Here is a 19,261-nt window from a genome sequence, read left to right as displayed (position 1 = left end):
AAACCACTCCCTGTGGTAGCAAGGTCCACATTCTCACCACTCTTTGGGTAAAGAAGTTTCTTCTGAATTCCCTATTTGATTTCTTGGTGACTATCTTATATTGATGGCCTCTAGTTATGCTCTTCCCCACAAGTGGAAACATTTTCTCTGTATCCACTCTATCAAAATCTTTTATGATTTTAAAGACCTCTATTAGGTCACCCCTCAGCCTTTTTCCAAGAGAAAAGAGACTCAGCCTGCTCATCCTTTCCTGATGTGTATACCCTTGCATTTCTGGTATCATCCTTGTAAATCTTCTCTGCACCCTCTCCAGTGCTTCTATATCCTTTTTATAATATGGCGACCAGAACTGTATGCAGTACTCAAGATTTAGCATAGCTTCCCTACTTTTCAATTCTATCCCTCTAGAAATAAACCCTAGTGCTTGGTTTTCTTTTTTTATGGCCTTGCTAACCTGTGGAGCAACTTTTAGTGATTTGTTTGTACTCCAAGATCCCTTTGTTCCTCTACCCCACCTAGACTCGCACCCTCCAATAAGTAGCCTCCCTATTCTTCCTACCAAAATGTAATACCTTACATTTATCTATGTTGAACTCCATTTTTATTATTTCTCTTCTCCTTTCCCTTCACATGGAGCTCGCACTCCAAACAAATTAATCTCCGCAACCCTCCCCCGCGATATTATTATACATTAATATTAAACCAACCCAGCGCTCCGCAACCCTCCCCCCGCGATATTATTATACATTAATATTAAACCAACCCAGCACTCCGCAACCCTCCCCCCGCGATATTATTATACATTAATATTAAACCAACCCAGCGCTCGGCAGATTTATGCGCAGAACGCTTCTGCGCAGCTTCTGGTTCGTTGGCAGCAGTCACTCTGTTAGTGTTATCTCCCTTATCTTGCTGAAGGTCTTTCTCCAGTGGTGGCTCCATGCAATGTTCCAGTTGCAGAACAAAGTTATGCAGCATACAGCAAACCTTCTTCTTCTTCTTCTTCTTAGGCAGTCCCTCGGGAACCGAGGATGACTTGCTTCCACATTGAAAATGAGTTCGCAGGTGACTGATGAGTCCAATGCGGGACCTGCAGTCTCTGTCACAAGTGGGGCAGACGGTGGTTGAAGGGGCGAGTGGGTGGGGTGCTTGGGTTGACGTGCGCTCCTTGCGCTCCTTGCGCTTGGCTTCCGCTTGCTCCCGACGAAGAAACTCGAGGTGTTCGGCGCCTTCCCGGATGCTTCTCCTCCACTTTGTGCGGTCTTGGGCCAGGGATTCCCAGGTGTCGGTGGGGATGTTACACTTTTTCAAGGAGGCAAACCACAAGTCATATGGGACACTCTTTTTGGGCTGTAATGGAGGAAGTGTTCAGGCAGTGGAATCATTGCTTGAGGACTCCAATGGTCTGCTTGACAAGGGCTCTAGTCAAGCCATGGAACTCATTGTAGCACAGTTTGGCTGCTGACTGTGGGTTTCTGAGAGGAGTCATGAGCCAAGTGTGCAGGGGATAGCTCTTGCCTCCAAGCAGCCAGCTCGCCAGTAGTTTTAGTCAGTTCTGCTGGCTTTGTCTATACGCAGTATTCCATCATCACATTTTGCACTGTGCCCAGGATGCCCAGATACTGCTGCCTGTTTTATTTAAATGGTCTGATTACATCCTGACCCTGGAAACTCGGCAGGGTCAGACTTTCTTTCCACTGATATATTGCGATTCCTGCTCCACCACAGTTATGGTGGCAGAGTGAGATTTTGATATTTGGGCCCACAGATATAACCTACATTACCATTACATGCTATGCTTAATCTTCATTCATATATGTTCCATACTGTCATGACATAAAACTCTTCCCTTTCATAAACTTAAGTAATATTAAAGCAGGTTGATAAGAAATCCCAACTCACTGTTAATGAATAATTAGGAATGGTCTGTGACCTCTAAATTGATTATTCCTCAAACCTGGCACCTGATTAATGATTTAGGTTTATTTTATCCTTGGCTGTATCAGCTCTCCTTGAAAGCCAAGGCTCTCATCTAAAGAAGAATTCAGCTTAAATTATGTAGGATTTTGATTGAAATCCAATTTTGAAGAGTTGCATGTTAATGAAGGCACAGAAGCATAAAGAGAAGTGACAACAGAACACCACTGCTTGTTTCAAACATGGCAAATGTTATGCTGTGGACTTGAATGGATCACCTCTTCCCTTTTGGGATCCAAAGAAACACATCAAATGCTGGCTCAGAAAGCTCAAGACAGCAAATGATGGCAAAAGGTGAAGGTGATGTGCACAGCCATCTGATGAAGATCTAGTCTCTGTGACAGTTACTGTAATGAGAAGCTATTTTGATACTATGCTAATATATGATTAGTGATTAATTTTGGGACCAAAGCCCAGTTGCTGCCGATATTATCAGATGAACATTTAACGTATTCCTGTGACTTTCTTTTGTCCATTATTTTAATGGAGGCCTTAACAGATTTAAAATAAATGGTTTAACCTTTGCCTTAAAATAGCACACAAAGGAATACCATGCAAAATTAATAAGTGTTTGTTTGGTATTATTACAGCAATTTCTAGGCTCAAAAAAGTACAGTGGTATAGCAAGAAACAACTTCAAATAAGAATCAAGAAAAAAGTACATTATTTTGTTAATAGTAGATTACCACAATGAATATGATTCACCATTACAGTCCTTTTCCATCCAGCTTAGTGGGCTATATTCTCTTATCAGAAGTAGTATACGTATCATGACACCTTTGTGTATATATAAAAAGTCCATTTCAAAATGCCCTCAAAAGCACCAAATAAATTATCAAAAATATACATTTTCTGAGGCACCGTGACTCTTTCAGAAATAAATCCCATACATGAAGTAAACTTCTAGAATTGGCACTGCAGCACGGTGTCCTTTAATGCAAGAACACCAGAGCACCTTTCACTCCTTCTGAGCACAGTCCCAAAGGATCCTGCTCAAACTAAGTTAGCACCCACCAGAAAATAAACAGGTACCAGTATAAATCAGCAACTGGGGCAGACGTATCTTCCAATCAATACCTTTGAGATTTCCTTTGGAGTTATGCAGAGCCATGCTACTACACTCGGGGGGCTCCCACCAGGGAGCGCAGTATTGATGATAGAGGGCACAATCTCCAGGTGACTTTCCCAACAACATGTCATGTGTAAAAAGCAATGCCACAATTGGTTCAGAAATGTCTTAACAGATATTTCTGAGGTTGATGTTATCCAACACATCACTGATGAAGACAGTGAATAGAACAGATGTCAGTGGACCAACTTGCCTCATTCCCCTTTCAAACAAATTAGTGCCAGTAACTATAAGTGAAGATTATTGGTTTTTAAATATTCATTAAATGAAATGAATTATTAATGTTATGCAATTAATGCTTATTATACCTGAAACTGTGCTTCATTCCCTCCAACAGGTTCCTGTAATACAATTCACAGAATATTTGTTCAACCAGCCTAAAATATACTTCATTATTTCAATACACTAAATGGTTAGTTGTTATTACAAAATTTGCTGAATATTAAAACATAGCACATTCTAGAATAAACATCAGGCATTTCATTTCATTGTTAAGAAATATGGACTCCATTACCATCACTGTTTGCTCAGTAGGAATGATTGGCTATAAAAGGAACATTTTACTCACCGTAATCAACCTCCTAGGGCATTGCACAAGGAGCACAACTAAGTGTAGTCGTCAGATGAAGTATGGTTAGAAGGTGGGGAATAATTGGACCAGTGCGCATGGACACAATTCAGTCTCCATTTGAAAGAGATACTTTCTGTCCTTATTTTTGTATATTTCCATTATAAATTTCTATTTATAATGGAAACTGCCCATATAAACTTATCATAGTGAGCAGTACTGAATAAAAGTGCAGAGCCACCATGGCTGTGGGTATCTTGTGATTTCTAATGAGTCTATTAATAAAAATGGTAACACCTTCATCATTGTGGGCACTTCTTGTTTTAAAAAGAAAGTTATAATTGTTAATCTCTAAGATTTCTAGGTTTATGCAAAATGTTCTACAATTAAAAATAAGTAACCTAGAACTGGCTACTTACTGGGATGCCCTTATTTCGAAGACTAGTGAATCTCCTCTGGCTACATTTACCAGTGATTGCTAACAGTTTCCAGTGTTTACTACAGTCCTGTTGCAGCCTAAACATCACAGCACTTTGCCAGTCACTGTAATGTAGCAAATTTACTGAAGCAACTGGGTAGAAATTGGGGTGTGCCCACCTCTGGGGGCTCAGGGGGCAATTGGTGAGGTCCGAAGCACTCCCAATATTGTCCTTGGGCCTCAATTCCATCAAGCTGGTATAGCGCGAAGAGCCAACCGGCAAAGAGTCAACAAAGATCAGGCTGTTGCTAGTGTCGCAGTGGCCCTTAGGTAAGTGGAGGAAGTAAGAGGCAGGGGAAATAGGAGGCTGGGGTGGGGGCAGGGGGAGGTGGGGGGAGGTTATGGGGGAATGATGGCGATTGGGGGGAGCACTGGCTGCATTCTTTAAATGTGGGGCCATGAAGAGCACTCCTGCTCCTCCTGGCTCCACATTCAGGTAAGTATATCATATCATGTGTCTGACAAGAGGCACATATACAGTATTACATTTTACTATTTTAGTTATTTATTTACAGTTATTTGCATTATAAAATATTCTGTTCTTTGATCTACCTTTCAGGTGGACTTGCAGCATTTGCTTAAGATGCAAGTACTTTTACTTGTTTATACTTCCCTCCTTCCTCCCCGAAACCTTCCTTCTTTCTCCCAGTCATTAACCTCATCCCCCACTTACTTCCCAGAGTGGATTTGTAGTTCAGTATCAAAGCATTGCACAGGAATCTCCTTTTGACATGACACAAATATCAACCCACCTTTAGAAACATAACAAAAAACCTCAACCCAAATATTTTTAGGCAGCTGAGTGTCTGAAAACCATCAGTTTGTTTAAGAGTCTCCATAAAAATCTGTTTGCTGGATATGGAATTACAGCTTCTTCCCTTAGGGACACTCCATTCACTTATGCCCACCGTAGTCATGCAAATGACCCCATCCCTAGGAGTTGGGAGGGACTCTATGTCGGATGGTGCAGCACTTTCACAGGTAGCGATGGCCACCCCAAGTTTCAAGGCCACAGAGTGCATCATACACCAAATCATGGGCTCAATTGACTCAACCTAGGTACTGATATAAATCAACAATTGGGACAGAAACTCTTGTATCTTCTCATCAATTGCTTCAAGATTTTACTGTCTTGTCATAACTCCTAGACCCCTGCAGCACGGACACAGATCCCTTGTATATTTGATTCTGAAGTAAAAGTATATTTGTGCCTTTGACCCAATTATTACTGATACAAAGTGGGTCCAGTTTTTATATAGGTGGTCTCTGCACACTTCATTCACTCCTCATGGTGGGTAGGCAGAATCTCCAAAGGATGATTGAGGAATAGTTTACACAATGCTGAGCACTGCATTACCAGATATGTCCCTCCAAGTCAAGGTAAGACCCATACCAGGTCATTGGAGATATGTCTATGACTCCGGTGAATGTAAGAGGTGAACCCAAGGTCCGGTGAAATTTCCAACTCAAAACCCAGGCCTCAGTTAGAAGGGCTAGCCTACCTGGTAGATATTGTTGCAAACATTTGTAACATTGTGGAATGTTTTCCACTGTTAGATAATGGGGTTTTAATCTTACCATTGTTTGTTTGTATTAGCATCAATGAATAGAAGTGTTAATCACTTCAGTTTTCCAAAGTTAGCTCTACAGGATTTTGTCAACCTCACTGATGGAAACCTGCCTATTCAGGTTTCCCATTAAAGTGGATTGATAGCCATTTATCTAGTCGAGCAATGATCAAGGATGTTAATCTGGTTTCAGGGAGTGGAAACTAGGAAATTAAGCAGAAGAGCAAATCTGTACAGCCTGGTTGAATTTTGAAAGGTTGGATTACAGACCCATTGTATTAGAACCAAAGTATTTGCTTTTATGTATGTAATAAACCTCTGAATTTTGAGATCAGAAGTAAAGAGTAAACTTCAATTCAAACTGCAAAAATTGTCTGTGCCTCTGCTTCTGTAGTTTGTATTGCAAATGACCTTTAAATGAATTTTTTGGTTGGTTCTGATCTTTTTGTTTGTAATGATTTATTTAAACATCCAAACCTTGACAGTTTCTATTTTCTGTGACATACAGCTGAGTAACAGTTTACTGTACAAATTGGCGCAGCACTTTAGACTGTTTATGGTTGTGCTTAATCTTCAGTGGATCCTGAGTTTCCAGGCTGCCTGCTCCCTAAAGGGCAACACGGAACCAGTTAATATTCAATTACAACAAAACTCCATGTTGAAAATAGAATAGGGTGGGTTTTATGGCTAAGTGCTCCTGGCAGAGAGCTACATATGACGGAAAAAACATCAGAAATCTGGTGTGGTGGTCATTGAACCCGGCATGATTTTCCATACATTGGAAACCTGACCTTTGCCGTGGAATTTCAATACACACTCCTGTCATAAAAGGTTCTGGACCAGAAATGCTAAATCTGATATCCACCCAGTTGCACCAAAGAGTTTAGCAATGGGGCGGGACTGGCACACTCCTGACCATAAGACGCTTGTACTGCCTATCGGAGTGACCCTTGCCACGGTACCCCAAAAGATGTCTAAGGCAGACCCGAAACTTTTAACATCCATTTCCCTGTTCTTTTCCAGTACCCTTTAATATGTTTACCTCTGCTCTTTATTCTTCAGCCATCTCTTATTAATATAGCTACTTAACCTTTGACACCGTGGACCTTAATCTTCACCACAGTGCTTTTCTGTGTGATAACTTTATTGAATGTTTTTGGATGTCGATATAAAGTATTACAAAATATTTACAGCACAGAAACAGGCCATTTGGCCCAACAGGTCCATGTTGGTGTTTATGTACACTTCTCCCATCCTTCTTCATCTAACCCCATCAACATACCCTTCTATTCCTTTCTCCCTCACGTGCTTATCTAGCTTCCCCTTAAATGCATCAACGCTATTCGCCTCAACTACTCCCTCCACATTCTAACCATTCTCTGGGTAAAGAAGTTTCTCCTGAATTCCCTATTGGATTTATTAGTGACCATCTTATAGTTATGACCCTAGTCTGGACTCGCCCACAAGTGGAAACATCTTCTCTACGTCTACCCTACCAAACCCTTTCATAACCTTACAGCCTTCTATCAGGTCACCCCTCAGTCTTCTCTTAGCGAAAAGAGCCCCAGGGAATAACCCCTCAGTTTGATATACATATCACATCTACTGCATTCCCTTTGTTTATATGCTTGGCAATGTTCTTGACGAATTTACTTAAATTAATCAAGTACGACCTGCACTTTATTGTTGACTAGGTACAGAACAAACATTCACTTTTTTACTTAAAGCAAAATAAATTACCAGTTGTATTGGGCGTATGGACATGATTGAGCTGTCAGTTCCTCCCCAGTCAGTGTAGTTTCTGTATATTCCTTTTTCTAGAATATACTGCTCCCCAGAGTAATGTTCTTCATGATACGCCACCCACCTAATATAGAGATGCATTTTGAGGGTTAGTTCATTGTGAAATGGCAATTACAACATCTAATTCTAGACAAATTGAAAACATACTTACATTCCATTTTTTACTTCAATTGACCGAGTCACTGTTCCGTATCCTATACTTTCCAAGTTTGGAATGTCACAATTGACAAAAATGTTATTGCCATTCTTTAAGTCTGCTTCTTCAAATAAAGTGATTTCAGGTTTCATATAATCCTGGTGAAAAAGGTAGTTAAAATGTTATCACCAGTACTTGTAAACGTATTCCACACAAAATATCTGTCAGTGAAAATTATAGACCATGGAACTAAATACTCTGCTGACTCTTTTAAGGCGGTGGAAGTGCACCTGACCCCACCCAAAATCCATTGATTACCGTTCTCATCATACTAAGTGACTCCTCCTCCTCAGTGACTCCTCCTCCTCAGTGACTTCTCCTCCTCCTCAGTGACTCCTCCTCCTCAGTGACTCCTCCTCCTCAGTGATTTCTCCTCCTCAGTGATTACAATCTCCATCTCAATTCTCCTTACCCTTTCTCCTCTGATTTCATTGCCTTCCCATCCCCGACTTCTTTTCTCCACTACCAACTGCCTCCTTAAACCCATCTCATCTTCCCATTCCACCCTCACCTCCAACAAGTGTGAGGAGCTCATGGACTTTTTTTTGTCACTAAGATTGAGACCGTCCATTCAGCTGCCTCTGCTTCCCCCCTTTCCCTTGGCTCACCAAGCCAAACCTCTCCCCAGACTTTGCCCTGGCCTAGCGCTGAACCAGCATCTTTCTATAGTTTCTCTCTTATCTCCTCTCATGTCCTCTCTGAGCTCATCTTATCCATGTGACCCATCTCCTGCTTCCTTGACACCATTCCTGCTAAACAACCCAATTTATTTTCCTGGGCCCCATGCTAGGTGACATTGTAAACAGATCCCTCTCCTCAGGTACAGTCGTCCTTCCTTTCAAAACCCTCAGTGTCCCAACGAGGCTGCCGATTTCCCACTCTTCGGGGCTCTTCTACGCCTTTAAATGCTTAATTGCCTCTTCTCGTCCCACTGCCTCACCCCAGGATGTTGTGTCTAGGCACTGGTAGGCTGCTTCTTGATGACAGGAATCCTGCCAGGAGCTCACCCTATATCCCAACCCAGGGAAATGGGTTGGGGTTTATGCCACAATACTGTAGAATTGTTGTTATTGAAAGTCTTAAGCAAATGTAGCTTCATTCTAATTGAGGCCTCTTTGTAGAGACAACTAATTGTTTATCTATATTTTGTGCAACATTTATTCCACCATTAATGCAACCAAATGGAGGTGCCGTCTTTCAGAAAGTGATATTAAACTGATGCTTCAAGTGGATGCTAAAGATCCCATGATTCTAATTGAAGAAGAAGGGGGAGTTCTCCTGGTATTCCAGCTAACATTGCTTACTCAATCAACATCACCAAAAACTGGTTACCTTGTTATTCATCTCATTACTGATTGTGGGACCCCACTGTGCACAAATGTGCTTCTCAAATAGAAACAGTAACTGAACCATGAAATTCAATCTTGGTGATCTGCTTTAGATGTTTCTGAGAGATGTGATAAAGCATTTGTTACACTTTGGGAAAAGATTTGAGATTGAGTTATGTTGAAGGAGTGTGTTTTAAAACAATGTTAATTTGCAGAGGTTTAAATTGACACAGGCTGCAGCCTCTGTGATGGGTGGGGGGTAGTTCAAGTGCACACGCAATTTCCCAATATCTGCTTCCAGCAGACAAGGTGCTTGCTCATAACACCGGCCTGCTATTCCACACACACCATGTATAAAGGGTGCAGGTTTTGGTTCATATGATACTGTATTTGCTTATAGAGCATAATACAAAAGTGTTTGGAGAAAGCCCAAGTTGTAACGTCTATATTTATGTGTGCACAAGCAGGGACTAATTTCAGTCCATAGTGAAACATGCCTGACCCTTCAGTGGCTGCTTATCCTGTGCGCAGAATTCAAATGCACAGAATTTTAATGTGGTGCTGGATACAATGGGCCAGATATTCCGATCTATACGGGTGTGTACACGCTGTGTACACGCCTGTAGGGACATCGGAAATGCCGGTTTCAGGCATGCACAGCGCATGTGCTGAAAACCGGCATTTCCGATTTGTCAAGAATCTTGAGATCCTCCGGCTGCCCTGGAGAAGGGCCTCTGCGGGCGGATAGTTCCGCTTTCTGGAGACCCTCCACCCACAGAAAACCCTTAGAAATCTTACGCCTGGTAAAAGCAGGCATAAGGCCTGCTTTTACCAGGATAAGAGTTGAAAAAAAGTTTTTTAAAAGTTTCACTCATTTATCATTTAAAAATACTTTAAAAAAGTTAAGTTTATTTTTAGCCCAGTAAAAAAACTTTAATTATTTTTTTCAAAAAATAAATTTTTATTTAAAATATTTAATTTATTGTAATTTCAACTAATTTTAAAAAGGTGATGGTTTTTTAAAAATGTATTTAAAGTTTTACTATGTTTTTGGGGTGATCTCCATTCATATATTTGACAGGTCTATCTGTCAAGTGTATGAAGGGAAATTCCCTTCTTTGATTGGCTCCTCATGGCCCACGTGATCCCAGGGACGCTTGCGAACTGCCTGCGCCTCTGGGATACCTGGGCCCATTGCACTTGGAGTTTGGAGAGGCCCAGGGTCGGAAGTATAGGCGCCTCGGGAGCCCTCGGGTAAGTTCGTAGCTCTTTCCCGCTGCACGCAGGAGGCCTCCAATCGGAAAATACGGCCCAATATATCAGCTCAACTCACAGCATGACCATTAATCTTTGGGTAAAATACAATTGCATTCTAAAATGTTACTTATTTCTCTGTGTTAGAATGTCATCAGCCCCGATTTTAACCTAATGCGTCCGGCTAGAATGGGACATGCTCGGGTCCAATGCCCGAATTACACCCTCCTTGATTTTCGGCTGGTTTGAAGTCAATGGAGCGTTAAATTGGGTGGGGTGTAGATCGGGCGTCCGACCCAAACATGCCCCGTTCTTGGCGGGTGCTTTAGATTAAAATCGGGGCTTATTAATGTTAATAAGTTTTTTAAAATGACCTAACACTGCCTGGATTCATCCATGTAACTAATGATATCAGGGAGATAATGAGTTAGTTATCAGCATACACAGAGAGAGACACAGGCACTGTAATAGTGGATTTTCTGAGTCCTCATTAATATAAAGTTCCACATCAGCTCCTGCTACTGTTTGGGAAGGAAAACACAAACCACAGATACATTGCCAATGGTCAATCATTTCTTTCATTTGGTCAGCAGTTCTGAAATATCATCCATTCAGAAATGGTATAATTCTTGTATAAAACTGTTATGATTAAATTAGAATTTGCATAAGAAATTACTGTGTGTCTTAAAAGCTCATCAGCTTTAATAACAGTTAACATATTTTTTCGCAATTCCATTTTTGAGTAAAACAGTAACCTGGAGTTTAACTTTGATCACCAACACCCCACAGGCCACAGTCTTGCTTAATTTTAGCAAATTGTAACAGAATAAATCTTAATAGATCATAAAAGAGATGAGCACAAGTGGGCTCACCTTGAGTTCTTTATTAGCTCCTACACCCCTTTTAGTGATTACTAGCCCTCTTGAATTAGCTTCTGTCTATATAAGAGAACTAGAGACAAATGCCACCTCTCCATTAGACTGCCCTCTTTTGAAATATATGTTAAATATATGTTTATGGCAGCTGCTAGAAAGTGAATAGAAATTTGTGACCCCATAAATCTGGGAGCACTAATCACAGAATCATGAGTTTCAATCTCTTCCTTGACAGAAATCCCAACTCATATTGCCATTTTAATGAGTTTAGCTGGCACTTTGTCAAATGGAGCATTTATCTTAAAGAAGAGCAGAAGGTGATAAGGCTATGCTGAATGGCCAAGCATTGCATTATTGTAAATGTCTATGGAGGAGCCAGCGTATATCTTGGACCACCATTTCTCCCAACTCAGAGATGAAGTGTGGTGTCAGGATGGGAATGGAGACCTAAAGAGGAGAAAACATTTGGTATCCATGTGACTTACTCATACAGCCTAATATAAACAAACACGTCATCCTCAAACCCAGCACTAAGCTCATGGTCTACAGGGCAGCAGTGATACCCGCCCTGCTGTATGCCTCAGAGACATGGACCATGTACAGCAGGCACCTCAAAGCACTGGAGAGGTACCACCAATGCTGCCTCTGCAAGATCCTACAAATCCATTGGCAGGATAGGTGCACCAATGTCAGTGTTCTTGCTCAGGCCAACATCCCCAGCATCGAAGCTTTGACCACGCTCAATCAGCTCCGATGGACGGGTCACATTGTCCGCATGCCCGATACGAGACTCCCAAAACAAGCGCTCTACTCGGAGCTCCGGCACAGCAAGGTGGGCAGAGGAAACGCTTCAAGGACACCCTCAAAGCCTCCTTGAAAAAGTGTAACATCCCCACCGACACCTGGGAATCCCTGGCCCAAGACCGCACAAAGTAGAGGAGAAGCATCTGGGAAGGCTTGAACACCTCGAGTCTCTTCGCCGGGAGCAAGCGGAACCCAAGCGCAAACAACGGAAGGAGCGCACGTCAACCCAAGCACCCCACCCACCCGCCCCTTCAACCACCATCTGCCCCACCTGTGACAAAGCCTGTAGGTCCCGCATTGGACTAATCAGTCACCTGCAAACTCATTTTTAATGTGGAAGCAAGTCATCCTCGGTTCCGAGGGACTGCCTGAGAAGAAGAAGAATATAAACAGTAACTCACAGCCTGAATATACCGCATGGATTGTACTGCACTGTCAAATCCACCCCATGCCTGCCAATCCTCATACTCTCCTTCCTCCAGTAGGTACTGGTGTCCTCTGTAACATTCTCTTTCATAACAAACCCATCTGAATAAGAGAGAAGAATCCATTAACAATGTTGATTAAAACAATGCTGTCAGCAGGGAAGAAGTATTTCTTGATGCTTTACTATTTTACACATAACTAGCTCTCCTTCAATATATTACAGACAGTAGGGGCATTTTCACTTTCAGCGCGGCTGTAAAACTGGCAGTTGCTAATGCGCCGTCTGTTATAAACCCGCCCGATTTCCCTTTCCATTGAAGTCGGAAAGGAAGCTCAGGAGAGGTGTATAATGGATGGCCCATTCGCAATCGCCAGTTTTACATCTGTGTCAAAGGTGTAAAATGCCCCCAGAGGGCCAGAGGGGATATTCCTTGCTCAGTGTATAAAGAAATGTTCTTTACTAAACTGTTAATATAAACATTCCCAGTTTAGTAAATTATTTTCTTTAAATTTGCACACACAGTCCAATATACATCCCTGCTTTTCCTCAAAATATGCACAAGTAGTTTTAATGTCAGAAATAGTGGTATAATATATCATAATGCGAAGCGAGTGGTTAGGATCTGGAATGCACTGCTTGAAAGGATGCTGGAGGCAAACTCAATCGTGGCTTTCAAAAGGGAATTGGATAAGTACCTGAAGGAAAAAAAATTGCAGGGCTACGGAGAAAGGGCAGGGGAGTGGGACTAGCTGAAGTGCTCTTAGAGAGCCAGCAGGGGCTCAACGGGCCGAATGGCCTCCTCTGTGCTGTAACCATTCTATGATTCTAATACTTATTAATATATAATAATACATGGGTTTATATAACTTGATTAGATAACTGCTTGATTATCACAATGGAAAATGCCTGGAATACTTACTCAAAGGATTCATTTCAATTGTGATCTTGCATACCACTTGTTCCCACTGACTTTTAAAAATGTAAATCTAAATGGTTTGTTTATTTACTTACTGTCTGATAAACCAGCAGACAAAGCATTATAAGAAGCCTTGTGATATAACTGTGTTAATTGTATGCAATGTATACCATTGTAATTAACTACACCAATGATATTGTTTTGTCCCATGACAACAGAATTAGTGGCATTGTAAAACATTTGGTAAACATGTGCAGTCATTTATCATTGTATCTTTGCTTTTATTAATGAGACAATCTATAAATATTCAAAAAGGAAACTGAATTCTAAAAACAACTGTCTCACAGCTCCCAACAATAAACCCATATTAACAACAGAAAATGCTGGAAAAACTCAGCAGGCCAGGCAACATCCGTGGAGAGAAAATAGAGTCAATGGGGTAGATTTTCCTAAAGTTGTCAGGAAGGAGGCGGGACTTCAACTTTCGGGTTTTAGTCCCGCCTACATCGACGTCCGGCCAATCCACGCGATTTTCCCTTGATTGACCTTGTTAAGCCCGCCCAGCGGGCTCAGCATGCCAATTAAGGGCCACCCAGTAACAGGTGACGTCACAGACTTAAATTTCATCTGTCAAGAGGTCTTGGCAGATGAAATATCAATGTTTCACAGCTGTTTGAAGCTGTCAAACACTGACAGTCTGGCTTCTAACCTTGAGTCCTTCTACACAGACTCAGTTAGAACTGTCACCGGCAATGAAAGCTGAAGGCTGTCACTTTTGACAGCTCGCAGCCATTTTGCTTTCAGTGCCGGCTGAGTGATGGACTCCCGAAACCTATAGGAAGAAAGGCTGTTAAGGTAGGTACAGGTAATTTAAACTTCTTTACACACTTTAGACACACCAAACACACTTACCTTTGCACTCATGCACCCATCACTCACCTGAACACCGACATCTCGACCCCTCCAAGTCCTTCAACCCGACGGCCCGACTCCTCTAACCTGGCGTGGTTTGGAGCCATCGGGAATCCCACACGACACCCCTCAAAATAGGGATTAGGCTAAAAACTGCCTGTTAACTACCTGTTAACAGGCAGTTAATTGGCACTAATCTCTTCCCGCCTCGGGTCGGCGGGTCCCAGTGCAGGGCGGGTACCCGCCTCCCCTGAAACTTACGTGGAGGCGGGTTTTGGGCAGGATGGTGTCGGGACCCCCGAAATCAGGACTTCCCCCTCCCCACATGCCTGAAACCCCGCCTGACGGCTCCAGGAAAATCTACCCCAATGTTTTGGGTGAAAACCCCTTTGTCAAGACTAAAGAAGCACAGGAAATGAAATGGATTAAGAGGCCAGGCTGGGAGAGAACAAAAGAGAAGAGACATTAAGAGGTATTCAAAACGAGACGAGATGGTGATAGGACTAGTGGAGACAAAAGACGGCTCAGATTAGGTGTGAAATGCGCTGGCAGAGCGGGAGACAGCTGCCATGTGGGAGAGAGGGAGAGAAAAAAAGAAGGCGGGGGGGGGGGGAAGGCCAAAACAAAGGTGTGGATAAAAAATATAAATAAAAATGTAATAGGGGCCGAGGTTATGATCTGAAATTGTTGAACTCGATATTGAGTCCGGAAGGCTGTAAAGTGCCTAATCGGAAGATGAGGTGCTGTTCCTCAAGCTTACGCTGAGCTTCCATGGAACAATGCAAGAGGCCGAGGACGGTGAGGTCGGAGTGGGAATGGAGCGGTGAATTAAAATGACAGGCGACCGGAAGCTCAGGGTCACCCTTACGGACTGAGTGGAGGTGTTCCGCAAAGCAGTCACCCAATCTGCATTTGGTCTCCCCAATATAGAGGAGACCACATCGTGAGCAGCGAATACAGTATACTAGATTGCAAGAAGTACAAGTAAATCGCTGTTTCACCTGGAAGGGGTGTTTGGGGCCCTGGACAGTGGGAAGTGGGGAGGTATAAGGGCAGGTGTTACATCTCCTGCGCTTGCACGGGAAGGTGCCAGGCGAAGGGGAAGGGGTGCTGGGGGTGATAGAGGAGTGGACAAGGGTGTCTCGAAGGGAGCGGTCCCTACGGAATGCTGAAAGGGGAGGGGAGGGGAAGATGCGTTTGGTGGTGGGATCACTTTGGAGGTGGCGGAAATGGCGGAGGATGATCCATTGAATGTGGAGGCTGGTGGGGTGAAAGGTGAGGACAAGGGGAACCCTATCGTGGTTCCGGGAGGGAGGGGCAGGGGTGAGGGCAGAAGTGCGGGAGATAGAACGAACACGGTCGAGGGCTGTGTCAACCACGGTAGAGGGGAATCCTCGGTTGAGGAAAAAGGAAGACATGCCGGAAGCACTGGTGTGGAAGGTGGCATCGTCGGAGCAGATGCGGCGGAGACGGAGAAACTGGGAGAATGGAATAGAGTCCTTAGAGGCAGGGTGGGAGGAAGTGTAGTCCAGGTAGCTGTGGGAGTCAGTGGGCTTGTAGTGACTGTTGGTCAATAACCTATCCCCAGAGATGGAGACGGAGAAGTCCGAGGAAGGGAAGGGAAGAGTCAGAGATGGACCATGTGAAGGTGAGGGAAGGGTGGAAATTGGAGGCAAAGTGAATGAAATTGTCTAATTCAGGGCGAGAGCAGGAAACGACACTGATACAGTCATCAATGTATCGGAAAAAGAGGTGAGGGAGGGGACCCGAGTAGGACTGGAACAAACAGTGTTCCACATATCCCAGGAAAAGGCAGGCATAGCTAGGACTCATGCGGGTACCCATAGCAACACCTTTGATTTGGAGGAAATGAGTGGAGTCAAAGGAGAAGTTCTTCAATGTGAGAACAAGTTCAGCCAGGCGGAGGAGGGTAGTGGTAGATGGGGACTGGCCGGGCCTCTGTTCAAGGAAGAAGCGGAGCGCCCTCAGGCCATCCTGGTGGGGGATGGAGGTGTAGAGGGGTTGTACGTCCATGGTGAAAAGGAAGCGGTTGGGGCCAGGAAACTGGAAACCGTTAAAGTGGCGGAGGGCGTCCGAAGAGTCGCAGATGTAGGTGGGAAGAGACTGGACAAGGGGAGAAAAGATAGAGTCGAGATAGGAAGAGATAAGTTCCGTGGGGCAAGAACAGGCTGAAATGATGGGTCTACCAGGGCAGTCCTGTTTGTGGATCTTGGGAAGGAGGTAGAAGCGGGCTGTGCGGGGTTGGGGAACTATGAGGTTGGTGGCCGCGTTTCTGTTATTATTTCGGATTTCCAGCATCTGCAGTATTTTGCTATCGTACTAATAAACCCATATTACTAGGAGTGGCAGGCTGTTTAACAAAAAGTGTTAGATGTTGATGTAAGCATCAATGTAATTGATAACTAAGTATTCCAGGATGTACTGCATCTTTCTATGTTTTACATATGTTGAAGTTTAGAATTAAGCTTTGTCAACATAGATCAACTTGCTCAGACTCTCTGCTAATCTTTTGGCAGAAGGGATTTACAAAGTACTCATCACCACCGCTAGGTTATTATTAAATGTAACATCTAGTTTTAGAATATCTCAGTTGAATTTTGAACATTTTCTTTTAATTATTAAGGGCTGATAGCACCAACATTGGATACAGGCAGGAGGAGTTACTGAGTTCAAGAGTGCCAAAGAGCTATATTATCGTCAGTGGATTAAGTGTTTTTATTATATCACATGCATGATCATTTGGTACATTTACATGTGTCAAGCTCAATACCTCCTCCAGGCCATTTCCCATTGATGCTGCCATCAGCTCTATTCATACAAACAAAATTATTTCAAAAAACATCAATAAGCAGAGAGAAAAATTTAAGTTAATTAAAATTCATCATCGTACTTTGCAGCTGTTTGATTTAAACAAAATAATTAAATATAAAACATACATATATATATATATATATAAATATCAAAACACTAGTTTTTCCACTAAATCTGATTTATAACAACCTGACAATACTCACACTCCACCAATTACTTGTATTGAGCCTACTCCTTTAAAGTCATCAATGTTTAGGTCAGTAACATTCTCCCAAAGATTCTTTAAATCTGGTGTGTCTTTACAAATTTCCTTGAAGTGTCCATTGAAGAATGTTTTTTCGAATATTACCACCTGAAGTAAAAAGCAGTATTTGTTACATTTAATATAATTTGGGCAAATAAGGTGCTCGCTTGGTACAAAAAATTCAAATTCTCAAAATTGAAGGAATCTCATGAATGTCATCTTCAATCAAAGAGTGAGATTCTTCTTTCTAAAAGAGTTCTCCAGAAACTTGGAAATGTGAGCACGCTGCAATTAAATTACACTGTAAATCTAACCAAAACACATTGGCCCAGAAATTCGGGTCACCACGGGTGAGTACACACGGGGTACTCACCCGTAAGCCCAATGGAAGTGCCGGTTTTGTGCATGCACTGCGCATGCGCGGGAAACTGGCACTTCCGTTCCCCTGAAAGAAGGGGTTAAGAGGTGGAATGCGTGCGCGGGAGAGGCAGCGCGTGCACATCGAACTTACAATTTTTTTCCAGGTTTCTCTGGGAAGATAAGTATCCAGAAGTTAGACATGTAAAAAGCAGTCGCAAGGCCTGCTTTTTACAAGGTACGTGGTGAATTAATTAAAATTAAAACATTTTTCCACAGGTTTATTATTTTTAAATACTTTAAAGAAAGGTAAGTTTATTTTTAGCCCCTTTAGAAAATAATTTTTTTTTCTCAAAAATTTAAATTATTGTTTAAAATAGTTATTTCATGTAATTTATAGTTTATTTTAAAAATGTAATTTAAAAAAAAATTTTATTTGAAGATTTAGTGACGTTTTGGGGCTTATAGTATTTATAGGTTTGACAGGTCTTCCTGTCAAACTTATGAATGAAGCATTCCCTGCTGCCATTGGCTCTCCATGGCCCACGTGATCCCAGGGGACGCATCGAACTAACTGCGCCCCTGGGATATGCAAGCACTGCGCGCTGGCAGTTGGAGGAGGCCCAGGATCGCAATTCCACGCCGGCCCACAGCTCAACAGCCAGCGTGCAAGGTAAGTGCAGGTCGGGGGCTTGCATCCGCAGGACGCCCCCGACCCGAATTTCTGGGCCATTAAATACCAAAGCCCTTTAGAGATGGCAGAGCACCTAGCAAAAAGATTAGTCCATTGGATTAGAAAGAACATTAGAAGTTATTGGCCTAGAAATTGGATAAGGCCCGAAAATGGGTGCGGGCATCGCACAGCGCGATGTGCCCATGCTCATTCAATGTGGTGCAAGCAGCACGCAAAATTCATGCTGTCTGCTCATTATCATGATTACAGCACTGATCTCAGCACTAAACACGCTGCTGACTGGCTCAGCGCTGAACAGGGGGGCCAATATCGGGGACAGTCTACTGGCCAATAAAGTCTGGCCTAGATTCTCTGCACTATTTAAAGGGGAGGTGCTTTGTTGCAGAAGCACCTCATTGTAATTGTGGACAGAGCCATGGCCCAACAGCAAAGGGAAAGGGCAAGGACATTTTCGGATGCGGCACTGGAGGCCGTGGTTCTGGGGTACAAAAACGTTGTTAGGTCCACTACCTGCAGGGGGGGCAAGAGGCCTTCAAAGCAGAACACCAGAAGGCTGTGGGAGGAGATCGCTCAAGCCATCATTGCGACGAGTGTTGTCCCCAGGACCTGGATCCAGTGCCGCAAAAAGCTTAATGACCTCACACGAGTGGTCAAGGTGAGTGAATGCATCATCAAATGCCGTATCTCAACATCTGCACCACAAGCCTCACACACTGCTCAATGCACCACACTCCCATCACTCACCTACCAACAATCTCTAGCAATCACCACTCATACCTCACAACCACTTCACCCTCATACACTTACCACTGCTACAAGACTCACACCCACATCTCACACCTTGCACAGACTGCCAGCTATTCAATCATGGCAGGCACATCACCCAAACACATTGCACT

At 43.0% G+C, this 19,261-nt stretch overlaps 1 protein-coding gene across 1 annotated transcript in view; it reads right to left on the bottom strand.

Annotated features, from left to right (window-relative positions):
- LOC147107528 (uncharacterized) overlaps window positions 1-19,261 on the bottom strand; it is an 85,411-nt gene that overhangs the window by 29,896 nt on the left and 36,254 nt on the right. The window contains exons 8-12 of the mRNA XM_086006614.1: window positions 17,271-17,419; window positions 12,382-12,508; window positions 7,675-7,817; window positions 7,461-7,587; window positions 3,415-3,447 (exon numbers count right to left, since the gene is read on the bottom strand). Of these exons, the coding sequence (XP_085862740.1) occupies window positions 3,415-3,447; window positions 7,461-7,587; window positions 7,675-7,817; window positions 12,382-12,508; window positions 17,271-17,419 (579 nt within the window). The remainder of the gene's footprint in view (window positions 1-3,414; window positions 3,448-7,460; window positions 7,588-7,674; window positions 7,818-12,381; window positions 12,509-17,270; window positions 17,420-19,261) is intronic.

This window comes from Somniosus microcephalus, chromosome 14, assembly GCF_052327205.1.
Source record: "Somniosus microcephalus isolate GS21.2 chromosome 14, FLI_Smic_1.0, whole genome shotgun sequence".
In the NCBI taxonomy this organism is placed as follows: domain Eukaryota; kingdom Metazoa; phylum Chordata; class Chondrichthyes; order Squaliformes; family Somniosidae; genus Somniosus; species Somniosus microcephalus.
The sequence above is the reverse complement of the archived record's forward strand: the minus strand, read 5'-3'. Positions and strand labels throughout refer to the sequence as shown.